Source organism: Anolis sagrei, chromosome 4 (assembly GCF_037176765.1).
Source record: "Anolis sagrei isolate rAnoSag1 chromosome 4, rAnoSag1.mat, whole genome shotgun sequence".
Classification (NCBI taxonomy): Eukaryota; Metazoa; Chordata; class Lepidosauria; order Squamata; family Dactyloidae; genus Anolis; species Anolis sagrei.
The window spans coordinates 112995566-113010144 of NC_090024.1; the positions used below are offsets into that span (position 1 = coordinate 112995566).

General features: G+C 39.2%; 2 protein-coding genes across 4 annotated transcripts in view; one reads left to right on the forward strand and one right to left on the reverse strand.

Annotated features, from left to right (window-relative positions):
* Positions 1-11058, forward strand: part of HENMT1 (HEN methyltransferase 1) — a 28123-nt gene extending 17065 nt beyond the window's left edge. For all 3 annotated transcript variants that reach the window (XM_067467576.1, XM_067467578.1, XM_067467577.1), the window contains exons 5-8: positions 1153-1335; positions 3851-4025; positions 6613-7099; positions 10663-11058. In XM_067467576.1, the coding sequence (XP_067323677.1) occupies positions 1153-1335; positions 3851-4025; positions 6613-7053 (799 nt within the window). In that variant the 3' untranslated portion in view covers positions 7054-7099; positions 10663-11058. The remainder of the gene's footprint in view (positions 1-1152; positions 1336-3850; positions 4026-6612; positions 7100-10662) is intronic.
* A 1274-nt stretch (positions 11059-12332) lies between these two features.
* The window catches only part of EEIG2 (EEIG family member 2), a 43060-nt gene continuing 40813 nt past the window's right edge, over positions 12333-14579 (reverse strand). Inside the window, exon 11 of the mRNA XM_067467579.1 lies at positions 12333-14472. Coding sequence (XP_067323680.1) covers positions 14430-14472 — 43 coding nt within the window. The 3' untranslated portion in view covers positions 12333-14429. The remainder of the gene's footprint in view (positions 14473-14579) is intronic.

Sequence of the window (14579 nt, forward strand, 5' to 3'; positions counted from 1 at the left end):
TAGGTCAACTGTAAATCCCAGTAACTACAACTCCCAAATGTCAAGGTCTATTTCCCCCAAACTCCATCTGTGTTCATATTTGGGCATATGGAATATTTGTGCCAATTTTGGTCCAGGACCAGATCCATCGAGTCCATGGTGCTCTCTGGATATAGGTGAACTACAACTCCCAAACTCAAGGACAATGCTCACCAAACCCTTCTGGTGTTTTCTGTTGGTCATGGGAGTCCTGTGTGCCACGTTTGGTTCAATGCCATAATTGGTGTTCAGAATGCTCTTTGATTGTAGGTGAACTATAAATCCCAGCAACTACAGCTCCCAAATGACAAAATCATTTTTTTTAAGTGAAGGACATACATTGGGTTGTTAGGTGTATGCTGTCCAAATTTCGTGTCAATTGGCCCACTGGTTTTTGAGTTCTGTTAATCCCACAAACGAACATTACATTTTTATTTATATAGATTTTATGACAGATCTATCATAAAAAAGGAATGGGTTTTTTAAACTGCAAAAACTTTGTTTTTGCGGGACATCCTGCAGCATATTTTGATATAATTTCTCAATGAATATCTCATTGAGTCTCAACCAATTTAACAACCACAAAAACAAAGTTTCTGGAGTATAACAATGGCTTTCAAAAGTCACACCGCACAATTTATTACGAAATAACACTTTCAAGAATATTTTTCAAAATTTTGTTACATAGTGTGATAGAGAAATGTGTGTGATAAAGGGAGATCTAGTGAGGTAGAGAATTCATAGCTCAAGGAAAGTGTTGATGAGATGAGAAAAGTCACATATTGGGGGGAAAATGCTTTGCATACATACATTTCCAGGCTATATCTCAAGGGGCAGGATCTCTGAAGTTGGCTGAGACATTACTTAATTAGAGGTAACAGTACTATACTGAGTACATCAAAGAGAAGCTAGCTATTACTGCTAGATACAAAGACGAAAATAGTTTTCAGTCTGAAAGAGATTTTTTCTTAGAGCTGCTAATTATAACTCCCATTGCAATTTCATCATATTGCATATTTATCGTGTCAGGAGCAAACCAAAACAGTTGTATTGCATTCAAACAAACAATCTTATTGCTAATAGAGATGTATTTACTTGTCCAAGGACACAAGATCTTTGTAAATTTACTTTCAGAATAGAACACCTTGAGGCAAATGAATTAGAGACATTTCCAGAAGTGGTATTTGGTTTTATGTCTCCAACTATGGTTGTAATTAGCACACCGAATTCAGAATTTAATCCTTTACTTCAAACTGTAACCTTGTTCAGACATCCGGATCACAAATTTGAATGGAATCGAGCACAGTTTCAAAATTGGTGAGTTCAATCAATTTATAACATATTTGTTTCTAAAAAGTATACCTCATTTATGGTTGTTTTAGTATGATATATGTAGTGGATATAACATTGTGGATAGTGTTCATGATTTTTAATTTATTACAGATTTTTCCACTTCTTGCTATTTATTTTGGTAACTAGCTGTCCCCTGCCATGCGTTGCTGTGGCCCACTTGGGGGTTCTGTGTGGGAAGTTTGGCCCAATTCTATCGTTGGTGGGGTTCAGAATGCTCTGTGATTGTAGGTGAACTATAAATCCCAGCAACTACAACTCCCGAGTGTCAAGATTCTATATTCCCCAAACTCCACCAGTGTTCACATTTGGGCATATTGAGTATTCATGTAGAGTTTGGTCCAGATCCAACATTGTTTGAGTCCACAGGGATCTCTGGATGTAGGTGAACTACAACTCCAAAACCAAAGGACACTGCCAACCAAACCCTTCCAGTATTTTCGGTTGGTCATGGGAGTTTTGGGTGCCACGTTTGGTTCAATTCCATCGTATTCATATACCAGAAATGTTAACTTAGAGCAAGTTTACACACTACTACCAAACCCTTTGCTCAGGAGACTGTTTAATACTCTGAGGAAGGAAGCTGTACTTTTGCAAGTCAGTGCTAGAACTATTAGCAGTTTCTGCCCATATCTTCTATATGCAGGAAATTCAGAGGAGAAATGGAACAAAGGAGTTTTTATTCCTTTTCTTACACGGGCTTCATGTAAATGGAAGTGTTCCTGAGGATGTGAATACTTTCCTAGTAGTTAAATGCATGAGCTCATCGGTAAAGACGGTTTAAATAGGAAAGGAAGAATAGTCCTTTGCACAGTTAAAACTCGTGCGCCGGCTGCGACCATACCTTGTGAAGTCTGACTTGACCATGGTGGTCCATGCCTTAGTTACCTCTAGACTGGATTACTGTAATGCACTCTACATGGGCTATCCTTGAAGACGGCCTAGAAACTACAACTTGTCCAACGTTCGGCAGCCAGATTAATAACAGGGGCTAGTTATAGGGAATGGTCGACTCCCATGTTTAAGGAGCTCCACTGGCTGCCGTTTATTTTCCGGTCCCAACTCAAGGTACAGGTTATCATAAATCCCTAAACGGTTTGGGACCCGCCTACCTTTGTGACCATATCTTTCTCCATGTACCAACCCGGGCCCTTCGATCTTCGGGGGAGGCCCTTCTTTTGCCCCTACCAATCTTACAAGCACGTCTTGTGCGCACAAGGGAGAGAGCCTTTCCATTTGTGGCCCCCCGACTCTGGATCTCATTACCTGGAGAGATCAGGAAAGCCCCTTCACTAGAAATGTTCAAAAAGAACCTTAAAACCTGGATCTTCTGCTGCGCCTTTGGCGAGTAGGTGTATAACATGATTCTATTGCTCCCCTCAACGCTTCTGCCACTGGAGTACATGCCCTCCAAATGGGAAGTTTAGTTTCACAACTGTTTGTTTTTATGAGCTCCCTGCAAATAACCTTCTCCTATTTTTATCTCATTGAGTCATTTAATTGTTTTATCCTGTACATGTGGCCCGACCACTGTTATCGTGACTGTGTTTATTGGAATGCTCTTTTTTTCTTTTCTACTATGTAATTTTGATGATGTCGTTTGTTGTTTATGTTTTTTGGTTTTATTCTGCTGTAATATGTTTTCCAGGATTGGCCCCATGTAAGCCACTCCGAGTCCCCACCGGGGAGATGGTGGTGGGGTATAAATAAAGTTTATTTATTTATTTATTTATTTATTTATTTACAGCGTTTATATTCTGCTCTTCTCACCCCACAGGGGACTCAGGGCGGATTACAGTGTACACATATATGGCAAACATTCAATGCCAATTTTTTACATACAAACATATACAGACATACACAGAGGCTATTTAACGTTTTCTGGCCGCTGGGGAGCTGTCGCTTTCATCGTCCATCTGCGATGCTGATGAAGCACTTCCGCATTCCCACATGCTTCCCCGCTGGAATGCTTTGCTGGAGTCTTCTTTATGGCCTCATAAATCAGTTAATTTAGCCTTCCCACACTTTAAGGTGGTACCTTATTTTCCTACTTGACAGATGCAACTGTCTTTCGGGTTGCAAAGGTCGACAACAGGTTACACACAATTGGTTGGAAACCCACTCCAACCCGGGCTGGCTTTGAACTCATGACCTTTTGGTCAGAGTGATGATATTATTATTATTATTATTATTATTATTATTATTATTGTCAACTCCTTCCTGAAATGGCCTTTTTGCTCCTTTTCATTTCCTGGCTTGGTTTTCACAAGCAAAGGAACATTTGGCAGCAGTCATAAAACTTTAAGAAAAAAGGATTCTCTAATATCTTCTACTTGAGTTGCTTTCATACTCCCAGCCCCGTGAATCATAACACTGTACAAATATTCAACTATAGATTCCCCTCCCTTCCTCCATCTTACTGGTATTTGAAAAATGCTTGATAAGTAAGATACATTTATTTGATTTTTTTGGTCATATTTAGGGCCCAAGAGATTGCTGCTCGCTATGATTATGTGGTGGAATTTACTGGATTAGGAGTCCCACCTCCCGGAAAAGATGTTGGATTTTGTACACAAATAGGAGTGTTTGTGAGAAAATCTCTAAAGCATGTGCAACCTAACATATGTGAGAAACATCAAGACCATGTTTATAAAACTGTAAGTAGATTGCTTTTGGGAAATAAATTTAGTACAATTTTGTTAAGAGAATTCAAAATATTCTACCTCTCTGATACCAAGTGAATTTTGTTACTGATTTGTAATAAGTGTTATATAGTTTGGAGTATGTAAATTCTATTAATTATCAAATGAACTTCCAAACAGATCGCTTTTATGATATATGAACCAAAGCATGAAGACAAGCTTGGGGATTTTAAAATGACAGAATTTGAGAGTAATTTTGCTGTTCTTTGAAATGATCTAAATTACATCCCACACTAACATTATTCAGGAAGGGGAATGTCACGGATTGTATTTTATTGCTATTGATATGGGAAATAAAACAATGGTCAGATAAATGAAGACCTTTCAGAGGATTATGTACATAAACCTTTTTAGAATATGCTGCAATTGTCCCTATCAAATGTTTTCAATGGCTTCTCTGTGTAGTCTGACATAGTGGTTGTGAGAGTGATCCAGCATTTCTGTGTTCTCAAATAATATGCTGTGTCCAGGTTGGTTCATCAGGTGCACTGCTATGAGAAGCCATTGAAATCCACAAGCATGTGGACAATTTCAACAGAAAGGAGGAAACCATGAAAATGAACAAAATCTGGCTACCAGTATTAAAAAACTAAAATTAGAATAGCACAACAGCAGAGAGGAAACAAACAAGGACATCTAATTACCTCTCAACAAAAGATTGCTCCAGGCACTGCCAGGCAATCAAATGCTAATCAAGGTGATCAGTTGAAACATTCACACCTAGCTCCAGAAGACAAGAGTCCTTTGTCCTACCCTGGTCATTCCACAGATATATAAACCCCTTTTTCCTAGTTCCAAAAGGCCACACTACCTCTGAGGATGCTTGCCATAGATGCAGGCGAAACGTCAGGAGAAAATGCCTTTAGAACATGGCCATATAGCCCGAAAAAACCTACAACAACCCAGTGATTCCGGCCATGGATACAGTCTCATACCACAGATTGCATCCCCCCCCCCCCCCCCAGCTACTAAGGAATGAAACCTCTTCTTCTTATTCCAGGGAGAATCAAAAGGTTGTCTCTTTATATAATCATGACCAGGAGTGGGCCAACTCCATTTGGCATCCAGGGGTTTCTAACAAATCTGCCAAACCCCCTGTTGTCACAACATCCAAGTCACCAAAGATCTGTCCAGAGTTACTTCCAGAGCTACCTGGACAGGTATCACAAGAACCTGTCCCAGAGATAGTACATGACTCCAATAATGTTGTTATTATAATAGAAACAACATACAAAATTGTTGGAGGTGCAGCAAGGAAACTGGGACTTATATGCGTTTATGGTGGGAATGTGAAAAGAGGTTTAAAAACTGGGGGAAAATATTTGTTTAAATTAATGACACACTTCTATTAATTTACAAAAAATAATACTTCTATTAAATTTGGAGATATAAGATTAAAATGGCAAAAACTGGGTGAACTGCATCTCCCAAATTTCAAGGTAACTCCCCTGTAGTGAGGGAGAGAGACTATTTCCTCTTTAAAAACCTCTTTGCTACCTTATACTGATTCAGTTTCTTCTTTTATATTGTCTGGGACTTTCTGTGTACTGTTAAACCTTTGTACTTTATATCACAGGCAATGAAACACTCTTGTGTATAACAAAGTAACACAGTTTATTTATAACTTCTGGCTCCAACGCTTGTGGTTACATTTGTGTTTCGTTGCAATCTTGAGGCTTACAGTCAGTATCATTTACTTGGTCAACTTTCCTGAATAAACTATCAATGTTTCACATTCACAAACATGTTGCTTGCTTTGTGCACTCTTGGCTGAATTATATTTTGAACTAAGGTAACACTAGCCTTCTTTATGTTCCTTAAAACTCGAGCTCTATTTAACTAACTGCTTCTCTATATCAGAAGTCTTTAACACATCTTCATAACTGCTTATTTCTATCAGGCACTCCAAAAACCAACTCTCCTCTTCACACACAGATTCCTAACTGTCATTTTTAAACTCCCACATTCTAACTGCCTCTTTCAGAACCTTGGTTCTGCCCCTTTGGAATGTTCAGCTCTGCTCTCCCCAAATGTCATTTTGGCCTAGCAGCCTTTTCAAATCCTGGGCCTACACTAATCTGCATATGACCAATCGGCTTCACATATGCAAATGAATCCTATCTCTGCTGTTGCTACCCTGTCTGTGCCTATTCTTCCCTATCTGCCATATGTAAACATAGAGCTATACACCAAAACTTTAACATAGAGTAGCAATTTCACTACACCCCCCACCCCCAGCAAGCCCGGCCAGTATTCAAATTTGGGCACATCAGGACTGCGTGCCAAATTTGGTCCAGATCTGTCATTGGTGGGGGTTACAGTAGTCTCTGGAAGTGGGATCCAATAGGAAATCGGTTGCAAACATACGTGCCCACAAACATACATACACACACGTACACTTTCATTATACTGTATGCATGTGTGCATAGCTTGCTAGATATATATACCAGATTACCTTTATCTTAATTAAAGAGAGAATACTTTAGTTGAGCTCTTCTATCCTTCAATTGTGTTATATGTTGCATTTCTCCCCATGTCAAAGGTATTCAAAGTCGAGTATCCAAGCCTTAAAGAGGAGAAGTACTTGCGAACTGCAGTAGTCAATGAAGTACACCGGACAGCAGACATAATTGCAAGGAGACTGTGGGATCATAGATGGTCTCAATATAAAAAGCACTGTAACGACCCTGTGGAAACGGAACCCCAATTCCAGTCACATCCTTGTTTCCAAAAGTATTTGGAGTATTGTTCTATGCCGGAACCTGACAGTGCAAGTATACAGCCCTTTATGAATGGAAATATAGCTCACATCCCCCTTGCAAAAATATTTTCTTTTCCCAAAGTGAAGCAACTTTGTGGGAACTATGAAACACTTATGAGATTTGTAGCTGGTCAAATTGCACTGAGCAGTGATGAGTCTGCAGTGGTGATAAACACTGAATATGAAGATGACGAGCAGAAGGACCTCAGAGATATGTTTTAAAATACTTGTCCACTATTGAAAGAAATGTTAATACAGTAGAACACAGGTAGGTAATAATTAAAAGCAATGACTTGGATCTGAAACTATAATCACTGCCTCTTTGCTTTGAAATAGACTGTAATTATCCATATTGTTTTCACTATGAAGTTGGACTTGTTTTCACTTAGTCTCATTTCACAGCAATGCAAACATAACTTGGTAACCACTTTTCACTGTATGTAACAGAAAATGTTCAACAACGGAAAGAAATTGGTTATTTAATTAGTGCAGAACTTGACAAAGAATGTGTACGGTGTCTCAATACCATTTAAGTTTCAATGTGGCAGATTTGTGTTCCACAAACTAAAAATAGCTGTAACTGTGCCTCCTCCCCCCCCCCCCCAATTGGTTTCTTCAAAGTAGTGTTTGTGTTGTTTTTTTCTTGTTTGGTACAGATATTCATTTGTAGATTTAAACAACACATGACTAGTGATAAAAGAGTGTTTGAACTTGCGATTTTGAGCCAGGAGGTGGCATGCTCTCTTGCGACAAACAAGCAGAGTAATACTGCTTTTTCTAAGTAAAGAGGTTTTGTTTTGTCCTGTCAGGAGTGACTTGAGAAACTGCAAGTCGCTTCTGGTGTGAGAGAATTGGCCGTCTGCAAGGACGTTGCCCAGGGGACACCCGGATGATTTTGATGTTTTTATCATCCTTGTGGGAGGCTTCTCTCATGTCCCCGCATGAGGAGCTGGAGCTGATAGAGGGAGCTCATCCGCCTCTCCCCAGATTCGAACCTGTGACCTGTCAGTCTTCAGTCCTGCCGGCACAGGGGTTAGCTGTGCTCCTATCCAGGCCGTGCACCCTAATAAAAAAGGAGGTGCCATGATTGTTTGCAGCAGCCATTTTCCAAAGGATGAGTCCACAAAAAATAAATAAGGGTCTACCCTTACTTTGTCCCATATCATCATCATCTATCTATATAAAAATGCTCTGTGCATAATGAATACCTTAAAAACAAAAGAACCAATGAACGAAATCACACCAAATTTGGCAACAAAACGTCTCACTACACAAGGAGTGACCATCACTCAAAAATTATGATTTTGTCATTTGGGAGTTGTAGTTGCTGGGATTTATAGTTCACCTATAATCAGAGAGCATTCTGAACTCCACCAATGATGGGATTGAACCAAACGTGACACAGAGGACTCCCCTGACCAACAGAAAACACTAGAAGGGTTTGGTGGGCATTGACCTTGAATTTTGAAGTTGTAGTTCACCTATATCTAGAGAGCACTGTGGACTCAAACAATGATGGATTTGGACCAAACTTGGCATGAATACTCAATATGCCCAAATATAAACAGAGATGGAGTTTTGGGGAAATAGACCTTGACATTTTGGGAGTTGTAGTTACTGGGATGTATAGTTCACCTACAATCAAGGAGCATTCTGAACCCCACCAACGACAGAATTGGGGCAAACTTCCCATACAGAACCCTCATGATCAATGTAAAATACTGTGTTTTCCGGTGGTCTTTGGTGACCCTTCTGACACCCCCTCGCAACCCACCCCAGGGGTCCCAAACCCCAGGTTGAGAAATTTATTATTTATTTATTTATTATTTATTTACTTTGCTTATATACCGCTGTATCTCAAGCCCGAAGGCGACTCATGGCGGTTCACAAACAGTAAAAACAGTAGAAACAGCAGTGGTTCCATACAACATATAACAATTGACTTAACACATTATCCATAAATTATCAATAAGCAATTACAATGCACAATTATTACAAAAAACAACCGTACCCAATCTTCTCATCATCCAAGCGTAGTCCAGGTTCGTCGTCCATTGTTCCATTCCTATGTTCCATTACCAGATTGCACTAAATTACTCAAACGCCTGCACAAACATCCAGGTCTTCACCTTTTTACGGAATACCATTAGAGATGGTGCTAGTCTAATGTCCGTAGGAAGGGCGTTCCACAGCCGAGGAGCCACCACCGAGAAGGCCCTATCTCTCGTCCCCGCCAGCCGAGCTTGAGAAGCAGGCGGGATCGAGAGCAGGGTCTCCCCGGAAGATCTCAAAGTCCTGGTGGGTTCATAGGCAGAGATGCGGTCAGATAGGTAGCTTGGGCCGGAACCGTTTAGGGCTTTAAAGACCAACGCCAGAAATGCTGCCTTAAGGCCATCCAGTCCAACCCCCTTCACCAGAGCAAGAAAACATATGCAAAACCTCCTGACAAAGAACCATCCAGCCATAGATATGATTCACACACAGAGATATAGTATCATAGATTTGAAAGGGACCCCTAAAGAAGGACAATGATATGTTGCATGTTCCAGAGTAGGCAAACCAGACACTCTCCACATCAACACTGACAAAGAAACAGCAAGAAATACTGCTTACTGTATTGTTGAAGGCTTTCATGGCCGGAATCACTGGATTGTTGTATAGGTTTTTTCAGGCTATATGGCCATGTTCTAGAGGCATTCTCGCCTGACGTTTTGCCTGCATCTATGGCAAGCATCCTCAGAGGTAGTGAGGTCTGTTGGAACTAGGAAAATGAGTTTATATATCTGTGAAAAGACCAGGGTGGGACAAAGGACTCTTATCTGCTGGAGCTAGGTGTGAATGTTTCAACTGTCCACCTTGATTAGCATTTGATAGCCTGGCAGTGCCTGGAGCAATCTTTTGTTGAGAGGTGATTAGATGTCCCTGATTGTTTTCCCTCTGCTGTTTTGCTGTTTTAATTTTAGAGTTTTTAAATACTGGTAGCTAGATTTTGTTCATCTTCATGGTTTCCTCCTTTCTGTTGAAATTGTCCACATGCTTGTGGATTTCAATGGCTTCTCTGTGTAGTCTGACATGGTGGTTGTGAGAGTGGTCCAGCATTTCTGTGTTCTCAAATAATATGCTGTGTCCAGGTTGGTTCATCAGGTGCTCTGCTATGGCTGACTTCTCTGGTTGAAGTAGTCTGCAGTGCCTTTCCTGTTCATTGATTCGTGTTTGGGCAATGCTGCGTTTGGTGGTCCCTATGTAGACTTGTCCACAGCTGCAGAGGTAAGAGGATCCTTCTTGTCCTTTGCTGAATGCAGCATTAGTTGGACTTTCTTAGTGGGTCTGTAGATAGTTTGTAGGCTGTGTTTCCTCATCAGCTTCCTTATGCGGTCAGTGGTTCCCTTGCTGTATGGTATGAACACTTCTTGGCCTTGCAGCTCTTCTGATGTCTGTGGTGGAGTATCCATTGGCCTGTAGAGCCCAGTTTAAGTGGTCCAGCATTTTTGTGTTCTCACATTATATGCTGTGTCCAGGTTGGTTCATCAGGTGCTCTGCTATGGCTGGTTGAAGTAGTCTGCAGTGCCTTTCATGTTCCTTGTTTCTGTTTGGGCAATGCTGTTTGGTGGTCCCTATGTACACTTGTCCACAGCTGCATGGTATACGGTATCTATCGTATATGGTATCTATGACTTGCCATAGATGCAGGCAAAACGTCAGGAGAGAATGCCTCTAGAATATGGCCATATAGCCCGAAAAAACCTACAACAACCCAATACTGTTTACCCACAAGCATAAAGAAATTACATCTATTAGAAACCAACACTTTCTCATTACTTTATTTTCCAGATCACCAGACTGGGCCACAGCAACGCGTGGCAGGGGACCGCTCGTCTACCAATAAAATGTGCACATGTGTTGACACTATTAACAGATCTATACAGAAGGAAGAATTTCATTTTCTGAGTTATGAATTATTGCAAGAGTAAGCTGAACCCACACATCAATGTGGAATGGGGGAAAACATTTTTTAACCAGAGAGAACACCTTCCTAGGAATCTGTGTTGTCCAAGGCCACTCTAAGGTGGAAGTTAACCATAGAGTCAGCTTGAAGAAGAGGTAACATGGATCAAAGCTAAAAAATGATCAATCTTGCAAATTTTGTAGGTCTAGCTGCATATTATCTTCCAGACCAGTCTTCTTCCAAGGCCATTTTAATATTAAAGCCCGTTCCTTTTCTTGGAATCTTATCCCTGTATTGTCTGTATTTTTAAAGAAAAGGGATAAAGAAAACCCAACAGGAGATTTGTATTGTGAACTAATGACATAAAAGAGGTTTTAAGTAAAATACTGCTAAGCAGCTTAGATGGAAAATATTGATTTAATCAGTTATTAATAATCTCTTCTGAAAGAAATGCAAAGAAAATTTTATTTTTCTGTTTCAATTGTACAGCTTGTCTGTCCCTTTTCAAAGTTACAGCCACAAGTATCTTTTTTTGTTCTTTTCTGAAGGAAAAAAAATCACAAATAAAGGTTGAAGACAAAAACTTTTATTGAATTCATAAGACCACTTTGTATGTCTAATACAGTATTTATGTTTTTTTAAAAAAATGGATTTTACTAAAAAAGTGATTTGTATATCACTACATTTTGCACAAAATTAATGCCACACATAAACATGAAGGTCATTTCCCAGGTCTCAAGGACACGACTGGAGTCACTTCATAGAAACAGTCCAGTTGACAAAAGTGCATGATAGTTACTCAGACATTTAATAGAACTTGCACATGGAATTTAAAGAAAAACTCACCAGTGATGACCATAAAAGGTAAATTCTCATATTGCAAGCTTAAAATTAAAATAAGTGTACTTTCAGTGGGACTGACACCTCACTTGAGTTATATGCAGGAGCTGTATGTAGATTATGGACTATCTTGGTGCACTGATTAAGACATATAATAGTTGTTTTATCCCCTCTATTTTTTCTTCATGCCCACATCTTTTCAGGTGTACTATTATTCAGGACTGACAGTTTTCAGAATTAGAACATCATTCAATAAATTCACACTATTTTAGTGGCTTAAAAAAAACCCAATAGCAAGCTCAATATACAGCTCAAAATAAATGTGATTTTTTTTCAATTACATTTGTAGCAGCTTTAAAAATTAATTCCTACTTACTCTCAATTAAGAGAAGTTCAAACAAAATAAAATACTGTATGAAGCATCAACGAGGTTGGGTTGCTGTGAGTTTTCCGGGCTGTATGGCCATGTTCCAGAAGCATTCTCTCCTGACATTTTGCCCGCATCTATGATAGGCATCTTTAGAGGTGAGGACCTCACAACCTCTGAGGATGTGGGCAAAACATCAGGAGGGAATGCTTCTGGAACATGGCCAAATAGGTTCTTATGGGTTTTTTCAGGCTATATGGCCATGTTCTAGAGGCATTTTTCCCTGACGTTTCGCCTGCATCTATGGCAAGCATCCTCAGAGGTAGTGAGGACCTCACTACCTCTGAGGATGCTTGCCATAGATGCAGGTGAAACGTCAGGGAAAAATGCCTCTAGAACATGGCCATATAGCCCGAAAAAACCCACAAGAACCTAGTGATTCCAGCCATGAAAGCCTTCGACAATACATGGCCATATAGCCCGGAAAACTCACAACAACCCAGTGATTCTGGCCATAAAAGCCTTTGACAACACATCGAGATTATTTCTAGTACCATAAAGAATAGTTCTCATTTTAGCAGTTCGTGTATATGATTCAAGCAGATGGGGAAAGAGTTAATGATATTTATAAAATATTTTTTCAGAGTTAAAAAAATTGCTAAACACTTAAGTCATATTTCTTCAAGAACCCTGAATCCTGGGAACCACTAATGAAATGTTCTGCTTAGTGTAGTTAAAAATAGCAGAAATCTTACTCAAAGCTTTCCTGAAGCATATAAATTATAGTTCCTAAAATCAGTGACATCTGAAGCTAGATTTTAATCAGTGCTTGGTACGTCTCTAAATTATTTGTAGTCTTTTCACCCCCAAATATAAAATCCCTTTTGCAAAAATAAATAAGCTGCTTTCGCTGTCAGAAAATATAACTGAAGCTGTTGCACAGGCATTTCATTTGTACAGATTTTTGTATGGTTGTCACAATTTAACTAGGGACATGTATTGGTATTAAGAGTAGCTCAGTGATATAATGGGTAGAAATGAGAACCAAATTAAGACTTAGCTAAAAGCAAACCATTCATCCACATGAAGATTCCACATGGCTGGCATTACATTTTAATTATGCTTACTTAATGCACTGGCTATACGTCAACAGTGTAGAATGTTAAGAATCATTAAATCATATATTTTAAGATAAATGGGGCAAATATTTTACCTGCTTGTGTAGAGAAATAGAGATGATCCTCGAGAGCTTTTGGATGGGAGTGATGAAAATTGCTAAATAAAGTGCTTCTTTGGATAGCTTAAACTAATAGCAGTTCTATATAACTGCTTGCTGGTCGTTCTTAGCTTCATAAAAGATAATTCAGAACATCAGCAGTGTAGAATTTATGAATCATTAAATCATATATTTTAAGATAAATGGGGCAAATATTTTACCTGCGATGTATACTTGTGTAGAGAAATGGAGACGATCCTCGAGAAGAGAGCTTTTGGATGGGAGTGATGAAAATGGCTAAATAAAGTGCTTCTTTGGATAGCTTAAACTAATAGCAGTTCAATATAACTGCTTGCTGGTCGTTCTTAGCTTCATAAAAGATAGTTCAGAACATTTCTCAAAACAAGGCACTCTTTCAAATGTTAAACAATTCAACTTGATATCCAGTGAGGTAAACATACTATTGTATGCACCAAGCTTTTCACTATAAGCCCTCCAATGAAAGCAGAGTTTTCACTAAATATCTATGATTTTTTTAGTTTTTGGTATCGTCCAAATGTCAGCCACTACACCTTGTAATTTCTAAAGCTAATTCTGAGGGGCAATAATGTTGGCATTCAAGACTGTACTGTAAACAGTAAATCATAATGTGTACGTATCTTACTACTCACTCATCTTAAAGTGGTCATCTTGTCCTTCTCAGATGCAGCTCGGCTTAAAATTACATGGATACATAGCAATATTTCTTATTAATTCCTCGAAACATAGTTGGCTCAGTAACTTTCTTGGAGCCGCACACATGATTTTTTGACTGAGTAAGTGTACTATAAAAGATAATTAATAGTGTTAAAAGATTACTGAAATAGGTAATGATCTCTTATATTTGGGGACATAACAAAAACCAAGCTGGACCAATGCACACTACTGCATGAGTTTCCATATGCTGACAGTGAAAGTAAACATACTATTCTCAGTTAAATTGTCCTATCTCCCCTAAAGGCGACTCAATTTACATATAGAACAAGGCAACAAATCCATCTACAGGTCCACAATGTCTGGGAAATTACTAGAAGAAAACTGCCATTCACCACAGGTAGGTACAAAGGCGGGCATTTCAGTATGACAACTCAGGCCAATGTAAACTGACACTTCAGAAGAGCCCATCTTCAGTAACGTAGAAAAGCAAAAAAGTGCTGGAATTCCAAGAGTTCTATCTTTTAATGCCAGTTCTAGCGTTTAATCACTACTTGTTCATATGCTCCTGATCCAACTCTGAAAAAGAAGCAGGGAGAAAAGTTAAAAGGGGGAAGCAAAGAATAGAACAGTATTTTATATTCATACATACAGCAGAAAGCGGATGTCACGACTAAAGTGTCTCC